Genomic DNA, 14,885 nt, shown 5'->3' with positions numbered 1-14,885 from the left:
ACGGCAGGTGCGAAGCCAGATCAAAGTCATTTTGCTTGTGTTTTTTGATACAGATGGAATTTTTCATCATAAGTACACTCCCCAGGGCCAGACAATGAACAAGGAATTCTACTTGGACTTAATGAAGAGATTTAGAGAGGGTGATTGCAGAAAACGGCCGGTATTGTGGGCGTCCTCTCGCTGGATGCTTCATCATGACGGAGCCCCAGCGCACACCAGCAATCTAACCTTGTACAGCAGTTTCTGGCAAAACACGGAACAATCAAAGTAGCACATCCTCCCTACTCACCGGACATGTTACCTCCAGATTTCTTTCTCTTTCCCAAGATCAAGAACACCTTAAAAGGACACTGGTTTCAGGACATTGAGACCATAAAACAGAATTCGACACAGCAGCTTCAGGCCATCCCAAAGTTGGATTTCCAGAAATGCTTCGAGGACTGGAAACATCGTTGGGCAAAGTGTGTTACATCCAATGGAGCATTCGAAGGAGATTGACTCAAAACCTGTTTTGCATAATAAATTCAGTCTCAATACTTTCTGAATAGCCCTTGTACAACATTAGGACCTACAGCTGTACACACGATTTGATGACATTCTGTAGCTGACTTTTTGCAACAGAACTGGAAGTAAATGATGTTTCTAATCTGGTAGTGTGATAGTCACACCTTGTACTTAAAGATAATGGTATTTTTTTTATAAATTTCGTAACACAGTTTCTACAGCATGTCTCTTTCTTTCAAATGCCAAAAATTGTTTGACAAAATATGATTTAAAATGCCAACATGAATTATTTGCACAGAAGATATTTGCAGTGGCAGGAAACTTTTGTTGAAAACTGATATTTTTAATTTGATTTTGTATTCCATTACTTTAATGATATCATATTAGAAAATCTATTGTTTACCCTCAATGGTCATGTAATGAATATTCAATAACCCTTTCCCCCCCTCCAAAAAAAGAAAGAGAGAAAAAAGGAGAAAAGGTTGAACACCCTGCAGATTTTAGGTTTTTTTTTAAACCAATTCAATTAATAATTTTCTTGTATAAGACACAGCAAAAAAAAAAAAAAAAAAAAAAAAAAAAAAAAAAAAAAAAAAATTTCTTCCTCAAGACTTTTTGATATTTTTCCAAATATTTTTATACTAGATGTCATAACTATTAAATGTTGTTTTTACTATTTAATAGGCTGTCTTACCAATTTTTTTCTTCAATTTCTGTGTGCTTCATAACACATCTCAAAAACAGTTATATAACATAAATATGAGAAATTAATAAATTTTCATACCCTGCAGCCATATGATTCACTCGAGCACCAGCAACCTTCATAACATTCTACAAAAATAATAAATCAAGATTTAAAAAAAAATTTAAAATGCAACTTTCCAAATTTAAGTAGACAAATTATTATTTTAATATAGCCATACATAAAATTTAAGAATGCCAGTTAATCCAGGAATAAGTCTTTTACTTAAAAGATAAATAATCATAATAACAGTAATTGAGCTGATTAATAATCAGTAAAGCTGGGAAGATTCTTTAGGACTGCCAACTGACCTTTAACTGATCATATGAATTTTTGGTGTATATATGCAACAGCCATCTATCTGTGAGACTGCAGATTGCAGTTTTTAAAATCCCCCTCCCCCCCGAAAAAAAGAATACTAATAAAATTTGTTATAATTGGCATAAAAGGCAAAACATTTATTCTTCATTATTGGTAGATTAACAGATACAGATAATTTATAAATGGTATGATCTCAGAAATGGCCCCTGACCGATAAGAGCTCATGTACCAATGAGTAAACTACAGCAGTTTTGATTTTTAAAGCCTTTAAACTCAGTGGATGAATTTAAATGAAAAATTCCTTGCCTATTTTAACAGCTGATGACAGAAGACACAGCATTGCCTTACGAAACTGTAACACTGCAAAACAGCGTAATTAGTTGCCCAGAATTAATAAAGAATCACATTGTGAATATGTTGAATAACAATTTTGAATAACTGTATAATTTTACTGAATTTCTTTTTACACGCATACTGTTTGTCATTTCCAAAACTATGTACAACTTTAAATGTAGGTTTTCGATATTCAAGCAGGTAACAAATAAGATGACTGCTTCTATAAGAGTGGAAATTTTTCCCAATGATTTGGTTTATCTAACATGAATTCTGTTTTTTATCTGCTCAACTATATGGAATTTGGCATTTTTCTAGCTTCTGTAAAGTCAAGCTCTTAGTGTATTATTGATCTTCTCACATTTCTGTAACACATTTTAAAGAAAGTCATAAATCCATTAAAAGTCAAAACTGCAAAGAATGTGCACTAATTCATATTTGACATAAAGGGAAACCGTTAGCAAATTGGTATAGCAATAGAAATTCAGTTTTAAGTAATAAAATGACTTAAAATAATAATACAGTAGAAAGTGTGAAATCTGGATGTCTAATATCTGGATCAGCAGCAATAACTTTTTCTTTTTAAAAATGGGCATCTTGGTAATTTGTATTAAAATTGAATAAACATAATTGACCTCTATGCTAGCTGTAACTATAATTCCCCCTTTGTATTACTTTCCAGTAATTTCGAGAAGCAGAAAGTAGTAGAAATATCTCGCAACCGGTTGAAAACCATTAAAGGCTGGATAAAGAGTATCTAAGCTCAGTTGTTTAGTTAGTTGCTTTGCTATTGTTGTTGCAAGTTATTTAGCACCAGGTGAGCTAAGATTTTAGAATGAACTTTCTCTTTAAATGCACTTTGCATTGCATTGTATTTAATGATTTTAGTAGTTTGGAGTATGACTACTTATTATACTGCACGATATTGTGAATACCTGTACCAATGTCATGAGGAAAATTCCAGAGTTCTGATATATTTCTTCTGATAAGAATAAATCTTGGTACTTACGTTGCATGCCGCCTACCTTGGCAACATTTGCCACTAAAAATCTTTATTGGCGTCTTTTGGTTTATGTTTATAAATTCTTTTAAAAATAAAAGCTCTAATTATAAAGGAACAAAAACTTAAGAACCAAAAATCCTGAATATATATATACATACATATTATAAATAAACATATATATATATATATATATATATATATATATAATACTAGATACAAATTTAAAAAATTTAAATTAACTTACTTAGAACTGGTTAAAAGAAAAAGTTGAAGTTAATGGGGAGATGGGAAAAAGCTTTCAAAATAGCATCAAAAGGCAATTCCTGTTTTTTCTGTCAAATAAATTCAGCTAAATAGGTATCCAAATGATGGTGGCTTGTCCCATGTTGTCATTTGTTCTTCCATTTTGCAGAACCCCACATCCTTTCAACGTGTTCAGTATGAGTCTGCGTAGATGGGTCAACAAAATTGTATCGATGATTCACCTTAAAATGTTCAAAACTGGCAGCAATGAGCTCCTCTGTTTGATATCCAGGCCCCGAATCTGACATTATTGTTGAGCCTTCAGCAATATTATTTTGGATTTTATGCATTAACGTTATTGCCTTCTGGTCTGAAACTCTGCAAATTCCACCGAAGAGCCACTGTTGTGGCAAGATACGATCTTGATTATTCTTTCGATGTGTAAAAAGGCTTTTGACAATCATTCCGGTCCCTCCAATTTTATATTGCAATTATACTCCAAAATCCTTCATGCATATAATTACTCCAATCAATAACAGTCTTATTGGATAAATCCAACTGATGTTTGCCCCATTTAGTGGATGATTTAAAAGTAAATAAATCTTAAACTTTTAAAAATTCAATACGACTGTTTTCAAACCACATACCAGTTTGCACACCAAACTTACACATTCTTTGGGTAAAATTTCAACCTCTCTGAAAAATTCTACTGCTTCTTTGTCATTTGAAGGAAGTCAGAAAATGTTGATATCCCATCGGGAAAAATATAATCACAAAAAATTTCACGTAATAATCCACATAAATGTAGCAGAAAAAAAGTGTGGTAATAGCAAGTGCTGGACTAGTGTGGGATAATGCTCTTTATTTTAGCGCCCTTTATAACCTACACTAGGGTTAACCTCTATAACCTACAAGGGTTGCTAGTTTTGGTGAGATATCTCGGTACGTCGTCATAGTACGTTTATAGTCATCATAGTTTTACATCATAAAAGTACCTCAATTTTATTAACCTATTATCGGACTTCTGCATTCAATCTATTACAAACGTGTACGCATACAACAGTATGCTTTTGATATTTTTTCATAATGAAACACATGGAGAGTCCTGATATTTAATTTCACTTCAGCACTGAAGGCGAATCATTTACTTTCTGCTTTCACTATCGCAGAACTATAAACTCATTGCAGCTGGACGACTCACACAATAGTGCTGTCTAAACAATTAAACAAATTAATTAGTAAACAAATTAATTAGTAATTCAATAAAAAGAGCATGGTAATCTTTTATGTTGATATTATGTTTGGTGATGATTGCAGACTTCGGCTAGCTCACTGCGGAGTGTTGAGTGTGCTAACGAGGAGAAATTTAACCCACAAGAACGCGCACTGGGTCTTACAAGCCCGGGCAAATATTCAATGGGTTGAGAAACCTCTCCCCTTTTGTGAAAATAGTTGAGTCTACCAGTACCTGCTGCCAAGGTCACCCCCTTTTTATTGTGTAGAAGGTCATATTACGCAAAGCTATCTTTAGCTAGGAACTGAACCTCTGAGTCTGAAAGACCCAACGTGCGTTCTCGCATTCATGTTTTTTTTTAATAACGCTTGTATGAGAATTTAAAAGATGCATTGTTATTTAAGCTATAAAGATGAAATGAAACAGCTTCCAACATTACTTACCAAAGTATCAACACATGAAGAATCAATAAATGGAGATGATGATGATGAAGAGCAATTTAGTGCTCATGAAACTTCATCAGAAGAAGAATTTGATTCAGATAATGAAATAGATGCATCCAGTTTAGGCAAAATTTATACTGGGAAAGATGGGATTACAAAACGGAATTTAAAAAAAAAAAAAAAAAAAAAAAAAAAAATATAAGAACACTTTCCCATAATGTTATCACTAAATTACCTCGAAATGTTGGTGATGGCAGAACTGTATCGTCCCCTAAAGACTCTTTACTACTATTCGAAAATACCATATTAGAGCGCATTGTTGATTGCATGAACATTTATATGAACAAGATTGCGGATAATTTTCAAAGATGCCACGACTGGGGGAAAAAAAAAAACAAAAAAACAATTTTAATCAAAATAAAAGCCTTCAGCGGTCTTCTTTATCTTTGAGGAGTACATAAATCTTCCCATGTTAATGTGAATGATATCTGGGCCACTGATGGCACAGGACTGGAAATACTCCACCGGACTAGGTCTTATAAGAGATTTTTATTTCTGTTACGTTGTTTAAGATTCAATGATGTTAGAGATCGTATGAAGAGGAAAGAACTTGATAAACTTGCTACTGTAAGATCTATGTTTGATTTATTTGTAAATAACTGTAAGAAGTCATACAGGCTCAGTGCGTCACCATCGATGAAAAATTAGAACCTTTTAGAGGCATATGTCCTTTTAGGCAATATATCCCCAGTAAGTCTGCAAAGTATGGTATTAAAATGTTTGTTCTAGCTGATTCACAAACCTTTTACACCTGGAATTTAGAAATATATGCAAGGATGCAACCTGAAGGTCCCTACAAACTGGAAAACAGCGTGGACAAAGTTGTTATAAGACTTGTCGCAACTATTTTCAACACAGGAAGAAACCTCACTGTTGATAACTGGTATACGAGTGTTGGTCTAGCTAAAGACCTTTTAGGTAAAAACAATTAATCTTGTTGGAGCAATAAGAAAAAGTAAAAGAGAAATACCGAATTAATTCACTTGCTCCAGAAAACGAGAATTGCATTCAACGCTCTTTGGATTTCAGAAAAATATGACTTTAGCGTCATATACTCCCAAAAAGAATAAATACTATGTGCTTTTATTATCAACTATGCATAGTGATGATGCTATACATCCTTCATCTGCTCATGCCAAAAACCCTGAAATTATTACTTTTTATAACCTGACGAAAGGTGCAGTGGATGTAGTAGACGAAATGTCAGCATTATATTCTACAGCTAGAATTAGCAACTGATGGACGATAGTTGTATTTTTTAGTATGTTAAATATAGCTGCTATCAACGCTCATGTCCCATTATTGTCAACCGATAAACCTGAAGTAAAGTACCGTAAAAGGAGGCTCTTTCTTAAGGATCTTGCGTTAAAACTTCTAAAGGAGCACAATGAAAACAGAAGAATCCAACCTAATATTTCTAGGAGTTTGTGAATGTAATTAAACAGAACACAGCCTGAACAAGTTGAGGACCCTCCTTGTAAAAAATTAAGAGCTGCTGCAAGGAAAAGATGCCATTTATGTTCCACTACGAAAGACTAAAACATCATGCACAAAATGTGGGAAAAAAGAAAAATGTTTGCAGCGAGCAAATTTCCATAGTGTATAATATATGCCAATAAATATATACCAGCATCAAGTTTGTAGCTTCACATGTAAGTATTGTTTCAGTATTAAAAGTTTAAATACATTAATTCATTAATTTCTTCAACTATTCAATTATCTTACTTTATTCTGTTATCTTATTCAACATTGTAAAGATTTAACAAGATTTTTCTAGGTATTAATTCAGAGTTTTCAATTATATAACTTCTCTTGATTTTTATGAATCATGGTATAAAATTTATATTACTGGTTCAATAATAAGTCACATGAAGGAACTACTCTGATATGCGCCCTCAAGTCGCCAAATATTTTTGGCGAGAAACTTTACGCTGCCATATTACTATCTAAATTTTTTGTCTACATTTCGAACTTTAAGCCTAAAATGTCTCCAAAAACACGGTTTTCGCACATGCAAAAAGATGGGATTACAAAATGGAATTAAAAAAAAAAAAAAAAAAAAAAGCCCAAACAAAATATAAGAACACTTTCCCATAATGTTATCACTAAATTACCTCGAAATGTTGGTGATGGCAGAACTGTATCGTCCCCTAAAGACTCTTTACTACTATTCGAAAATACCATATTAGAGCGCATTGTTGATTGCATGAACATTTATATGAACAAGATTGCGGATAATTTTCAAAGATGCCACGACTGGGGGAAAAAAAAACCAAAAAAACAAATTTAATCAAAATAAAAGCCTTCAGCGGTCTTCTTTACCTTTGAGGAGTACATAAATCTTCCCATGTTAATGTGAATGATATCTGGGCCACTGATGGCACAGGACTGGAAATACTCCACCGGACTAGGTCTTATAAGAGATTTTTATTTCTGTTACGTTGTTTAAGATTCAATGATGTTAGAGATCATATGAAGAGGAAAGAACTTGATAAACTTGCTCCTGTAAGATCTATGTTTGATTTATTTGTAAATAACTGTAAGAAGTCATACAGGCTCAGTGCGTCACCATCGATGAAAAATTAGAACCTTTTAGAGGCATATGTCCTTTTAGGCAATATATTCCCAGTAAGTCTGCAAAGTATGGTATTAAAATGTTTGTTCTAGCTGATTCACAAACCTTTTACACCTGGAATTTAGAAATATATGCAAGGATGCAACCTGAAGGTTCCTACAAACTGGAAAACACACGTATTAAGCTAAAAATCCAAAACAAAAACAAAAAATTTAGATAACAAAAACATAAAGTTTCTAACCAAAAATATTTGACAAAAATCCATGTACACAGCGACATGTTTTAACTTAAAAAAACATCTACAAATGGCACACTGTAGGCAATGAACGAATCTACTAACTACGCACACCTCGCTTTAATAAATTAACATAACAACAATAAATTTCAAAGAATACTATGTACACAGAGTTCTGTTTCAACTTTAGAAAACATCTACGAATTGCACAATCTACACTAAAAACAAATCAAGAATATAAACTAAAATAAATTTCAGACAATTCAAAAAACAACAATAAAAACGGAAATTAATGAATATACAATGAATATAACAATATATAACAAAAACAATGAATATAACATTCTACAAAATAAAAACAATAAAATAAAATGCACTTACCATAATGAAAGCTTCTTTTAAAAGCAGAAATATCTTTCCCCCCTATCTTCTCAGATACAGAGCGTGCAAAGTCCAAAATATATTCATTAATAAAATTTCGTCAGTCACACAACGTCTGTGAAGAAAACTTCCACGATTTTGCTATATCACATGCCTTCCTACGATTCAAAATTTCGAAAGTAACAATAAAAACTTCCTCCAACGTTAACTTGCTACACGAAAACCAAGATCCAAACCTTAAACTCCGCTGACACCCACATACTTTATTAGCAACAATTTTACTGCAAACCCACACAAGTCTATCAGAAACACCAGTTTTCGTCTGAGTTCCCATATCAGCTCCGCATTTCGGACACGTCAAACTCTGTTTCAAAAGTCCCGACTCCCACAGAAATTCTAAAAATACACTACGATCTCCATAAATACGTCCGTGAACAAAAGACTCGTTAACAACTCCAACATTGTACCTTTTCATACTAAATTTACTCTGCACATAATCTAAAATACGCAGCTGAAACCTTCCCACCACATCTGTCTTTCATCGCAACACAGGCCATTTCAAAAACACACGCGACACGAACCAACTAGCAATTAAGAAACTACTCCACCAAAAGACTTTTCAACGTCGACATGGTTGCCACACAACACGCAATCGTGCCAAAAACCAGCGCAAAACACATATCGTCACATTTGGTAAAATTAGGGCGTTTATCAGAGTTGTACCCACATGAATTAAAGAAAACTGCGCACAGGCCTATTCGACCCAACACACGTTCTCATGTTACTATTAGGACGTGCGTGCCGTCGGGTTAATAGAAATTTCTTTCTATATACAAAAAGTAGATTTTATAAATGATACTTACAGACCAAAATATTACATTCAGTGCTGTTTGAACTGAAAACAATTGAATTGTTATTCAGTTAAGTCTCGGACAGGTGCCAGAGCTGGTGCAGCCGCAAAGGGCAGCAAAATTTAGGGGAGGTAAAATTTTCAGAATTTAAAGAGGCCCTGAGCAACAAAGTTAAGGGATAGCAAAATCTTTAGAATTTAGACAAGGCTCTGAGAAGTAAAATTTAGAGGCGGCAAAATTTTTAGAATTTAGGTAGATGCTTGGCTGCAGAATTTCGGATACACAGAGAATGCACTAGGCTGCAAAATGTCTAGCATTGCCCTGGATAATCCTTAAGTATATGTGAGAATTTATTTATTCAGGACTCAGATAAACCTTAAGCATATGCAGGAAATAGTCATAAGTATAACAGATAACTAATATAATCTGGCAGCGTACAATAGAAGAAAGACAAAATTTAGTAGAACAACATGTCTTTAGTCACCAGTTTTATACCTCGTCAACAACATAGCAGATGCTAGTTAAGTATTATAATGAAAGCAGCGAATTTGAAGGTTTTTCAGATATCACAAACAAAAAGAAAAATTTTCCAATTAATGGACTTTGTAAGGAAATGAGGACAAGTGGCAATAAATGAAGACAATACAAAAAAAGTTTTTCATTAAAGAAGAATTATTTCATCAACAATGTCCAAATCATTAATCAACTAATAGACAGCAAAATCTGTAGTATGATTCTAAATCCAGAAAACATCACTACCGACAGTGAAGAGAACAGAAAGGTTGTCGAGAACAAAAAATGTTTGAGTGGCAATTTAGTAGGAATTCTCAAAGTGGCAATTACAAGGCTTTGAATGATGAAAACCTGTAACTGAACAAGAATTAAAGCATATAATTAAAATGGAACTACTCTGATATGCGCCCTCAAGTCGCCAAATTTCTCGCCAAATATTTTTGGCGAGAAACTTCCCGCTGCCATATTACTATCTAAATTTTTTGTCTACATTTTGAACTTTTAGCCTAAAATGTCTCCAAAAACGCGGTTTTCGCACATGCAAAAACTACGTTTTGAACACACAATTTAGCTAAAAATGCGAAACAAAAACAAAAAATTTAGATAGCAAAAACAAAGTTTCTAACCAAAAATATTTGACAAGAATCCATGTACACAGCGACATGTTTTAACTTTAAAAAAAATCTACGAATTGCACAATGTAGGCAATGAACGAATCTACAAACTACGCACACCTCGCTTTAATAAATTAACATAACAACAATAAATTTCAAAGAATACCATGTACACAGCATCCTGTTTAAACTTTAAAAAAATTCTACGAATTGCACAATTTAGGCAAGGAAGGAATCTACGATCTACGCACTTCTCGCTTTAATAAAATAACATAACAACAATAAATTTCAAATAATACCATGTACACAGCGTTCTGTTTCAACCTTAAAAAACATCTACAAATTGTACAGTCTAGACGCTAAACAACAAAATAAACTAAAATAATTTTCAAACAATTTAAAAAAACAACAATAACGACAGAAATTCATACTAAAGAACCAATGAACATAACATTACAAGGATAAAATAAAATGCACTTACCATGAATTAATGCGTTTTCGAATAGCAGAAATATAAATTTCATACCGCCTTTAACATGCCACCACGTAATCACTATCATATTTACATGACAGCCAGACACACTATCCAGAAAATTTATACTATAGTTCACAAATAAATAAAATCACAAATCCCTACTTCTATCATGCACTGCCATTAAAAATAATCTCCCAGACCCTCTTTCCACACTTCCAAATACCCACTACCCCTCAACAGGATAATCACAATCATATTTCCTTTTGCCGAACTTCAATTCAACAACTACCATTTTATCTTTCCTTCCCATCTTCTCAGACACAGAGGCGAACCAACGAGCTCCAGCGAAAGATTTTTCAACATCAACAGGGTTGCCATAGAACACGCAATCGTGCCAAAAACCAGCGCAGAACACATATCGCCACATTTGGTGAAATTAGGGCGTATATTAGAGTTGTACCATTAAAATACCATATTTAATATGATAATTTATCATTCCTTTTTTTTTGTGCTAAAAAGTAATCAGAAATTAACTTTGAGTACTTAAACAGCAACTTTGTGGTATGTTTCAAATATGTGGTATAAGAAATATGTGGTTCTGTGTTTGCTGAAATAATGAATATTAATAATATGCTATAAGCTAAAACAATAAGCTTGAAATTCTTGAGAATTATAGTAGGTTCTATACTCAAATCTGCATTTTAAGTGTTTGAAATTTCAATACTTCATCACTTAAAATATATAAATTAAATTTTTGCGTTAAACACACTAATTTTATTTTAAAGCTTGTACTCAAGTATTATCTATTAGAACTCACTAAATATCTTCAAAATGGCTTAAATGGCAGTTTGGCAACCAGGTCAATTTAATGTTGCTAAATGGTTAAAGTACCATAAATGTCACATTTCACTTAATAAAATAAGATTTCTTCAACCTAACTTCTCATTCTTATTTTACAAGAAAACAGTTACTTAAACCATTACATGTTAAATATATGGCTCGATATTTTTTGGTGAATACTAAAACTTTTATGCTGCATAATATAAAGCTAATTTGACAAATTATTATTTGAAAACAAAGCAATTAAATATTCAAGTCTACTAAACTGTTACTTTGCATATTAAAGTATTTTATGACTTTTAAGCAAAAATGTATATTGGAAGGAAAGATGCAAATTTTAATTTTCACTAGGAAAAATTTTGAAGATGGAAGCTCCTCTGAAAGGTACACAGTTCTCCAGTAAAGCCAAAGTACATCCAAGTTTGAATTTTTTATAAAATTTTAATAAGGAAATGTGATAATCAATCACATGCAGTAACTAATTAAAGCTATGAAATTAATCTAACATGCACTCAAAATATTAAAAAAAATTTTAAATGATTCTTCATTTCAGAAATACATATAAAAATATTAGTTTTCATTATTTAATTCATTACAGTTTAGAAGCATAATTTACTAGCATACAGAATGACAACAGGTATTTTGCCATTGGTGTAATTTGAGAGGGTCTTAAAGTCTGCTGTCCAGTTTCTAAATTCTAAAAGTTTTGACTTTCCTAAATTCTGCCACCCAAAGCCTCCTCCAAATACTAAAAATTCTCGCACTACTAAATTTTTTTTGATTGATGTATCTCTGAATTCTAAAAATGTTGCCGTTAGCCCTGCTGGCATAAGAAATGTTTATCTTAGACAGCCATGCACACACATTTACTTCACTTTTACTTGCACTCCCATTATAATATTTTTGATGATATGATTCTTCAACGTAGGATGTTAAAGGTAGATTAGGAAGAATATTCATTAAGCTATTTTCCACAATGTTTAGAATTTTTAAGCAATAAAATATGAAACTTGCTTCAGTCTAAGGAAAAAAATTAACTCAAACAACATATTGCTAAATTTTTCATGTAAAAAATGTTGGCAAAGTCAAAAACATAGTAAAGGTTCTACCAAAGTAATTCCATTCTTGAATTCTTGAAATTTATTCTGCAACAAACGCATGTACACACGTGTGTGTGTGTATATTATATGTGGGTATATGTGTGTGCGTATGTACATATATACACTTCTGAATTCGGTTCCGATAACAGAAGAGTACCGAAATATACACGTTATGACAGATACATGCGTGTAGCTTTTTACCTTTTCTATTTCTTTACATGCTTCGAACTTTTTTTTTACACTAGATTACTATAAACAGTTTCAAACAGAAAGCATATAATATATGATTTATAACTTACAGCGAATGAATCCTTCAAGGACCAAATAAGAGTTTTCACTTTATTTACACTGTCATATTTGAGTTCTATTGGTTGAACTTGAGTTTGTTGAGGAGGTGGGGGAGGCTGTTGTCCTTGCATACCAGGATGCATTGGAGGACCAACCTGAACCATCGGTGCTTGCATCATTTTCTATATTATTAAGGATAAAATCATACGCAAAAACATAAGTCAATGCGACCTACAGCTAACGGCTTACAGCTATACAGCACTTTCTATGGTGCACCACTCACATTCCCCGTCTTTTTGCCCGAAAGACTAAAAAGATGGCCGTGCGAGAAAGAAATACATGATAGGCAGAAAGCAAGTTTGCTATCGATTATGCAAACCATCGAAGTTTGCTCAATGCTTTTGCCCACTTTAACAGTATTGGCCCCTTTGACAAGAAAATACTATTTAATTTATTACTATTCTTTCTAATAGTCCTCTGATAATATGAATTATGTAAAAAAATCACAAATCTTCACCAGGGCCGGCGCTAGTTTTTTTGCTGGCCGGTATATATAACAGACATATAACAGGTAGACGGCTCACCCACAGAGAATTCGTCTGCTAGGGTGTCTCCAACATATACCACGTGACTAATGCTCTTGGCGCTCTTGGGGAGTGATAGCTTAGGCCAGTTTCATCGACAGTTTGGCCCGCTTTTGATATGGCAGGTAGTACTTTTTATTTCCATCTGCTAGCAGTCAGCAGACAACGGCCTCGAATTAGGTTGTTCGATTTTTTACAATTATATTTAGATATAACTTAACCCCTTTTTTCCTGAATATTTTATCTATATTTTTAATAATTGCTTTAAATTATTTGCACCATTGTTTAAGATGTTTAGGTTAAATAATTTTAGGAAGAAAATCTAAAATAAATAATAAAAAATTGAGATGGAAACCTTAATTTTGAATAACGTTAAAAAATTAATTGCACTACTGTTATAATATTTGAGAAGGTAAAAAAAATCTCGTTTAATTTTAATGCATTGCATCCTAAAGAGAAAAAGAAAATCACATTGTATTATATGTATTTATGCCATTGATTGCCTTTCTTTTCTTGAGATTATATTACTGGAACAAAATAATGCACTCTCTTTTCTTGAGATTATATTACTGGAACAAAATAATGCAATCTTAATTACTGATTTCCACCCTCATGTGTATGTCATGGGGGGATCAATACATCTTATTAACTATAAAAATTATTTTATACTGAATATGTATCAAAGGGTAACAAACTTCAACTCAGTATTTATTATTATGATCAAAACGATATTACAGTTAAAAAATTCTCTCTCTCCTTTTTTTTTTTTTTTTTTTTAATACTATTTAAAATATGGTAAGTTTTTCACATCGCATTTTTTCAATTACAATAAATTTCTAACAGCATCGTAGATGAGACAGAATTATAATCCAGATTATTTTTATTTTAATTGATTTTATAGAAAATAATGATAAAGCATTGAGCTTTATAAAAGTAATCTGATTTTTAAAATAATGCTGTTTAACTGTTTATGTTCAATGTTGCATGAATCAAGATCTTTAGCTTTTTTTTAACAAAGTAAACATATCACACAATCTTTTCTCAATAATTTAATGCTAATAATAGCGTTTTTCTTTTTTTATCGCAGGCAGTAATTGTTTATGAAATCAAAACGCGTACGACTTGGCGAAAAAAGGTTAACGCCAATTGGCGCAGCTTTCTATTTCAACGGAATACACGGAAAAAACATATAAAATTCAATTATTTGTAAAGGGTGATTCCAGTAAATAGTGTCACAGTATTTAATACATTTTGATGCTAATAATACATGCTGAAAATGTCATATACGGCGGCAATTTTCTTATACAATATGGCTGAAACTTTCCAACCAATTCAACAGAGATAGTAAAATGACAAAAATACTGAAAATAAAATAATAAATTATGCAGTTTTAACTTACCTATGAAAGGTTACAAGTCCTCCTTTCACGAAACTTTCTTTACATCCGTAAGCGCTGCAGCGAATAACCACTTTTACTTAAATTTTATGTGACCAAGCAGGGCAGCAGTCTTTCGTCCCATAGAAAGCAATGTAAAGTATTTCCGCA

General features: G+C 32.5%; 1 protein-coding gene across 1 annotated transcript in view; it reads right to left on the bottom strand.

Annotated features, from left to right (window-relative positions):
• Positions 1 to 13,040, bottom strand: part of ix (mediator complex subunit intersex) — a 30,697-nt gene extending 17,657 nt beyond the window's left edge. Inside the window, exons 1-2 of the mRNA XM_085822513.1 lie at positions 12,767 to 13,040; positions 1,289 to 1,335 (exon numbers count right to left, since the gene is read on the bottom strand). Coding sequence (XP_085678639.1) covers positions 1,289 to 1,335; positions 12,767 to 12,934 — 215 coding nt within the window. The 5' untranslated portion in view covers positions 12,935 to 13,040. The remainder of the gene's footprint in view (positions 1 to 1,288; positions 1,336 to 12,766) is intronic.
• Positions 13,041 to 14,885: the final 1,845 nt, after the last annotated feature.

The sequence above is a fragment of the Stegodyphus dumicola genome, chromosome 8 (genome assembly GCF_044657685.1).
Source record: "Stegodyphus dumicola isolate Sdum_Otavi_A_Nest chromosome 8, ASM4465768v1".
Lineage (NCBI taxonomy): Eukaryota > Metazoa > Arthropoda > Arachnida > Araneae > Eresidae > Stegodyphus > Stegodyphus dumicola.
Note: the sequence above shows the minus strand (reverse complement) of the source record. Positions and strands in the feature narration are given on the sequence as shown.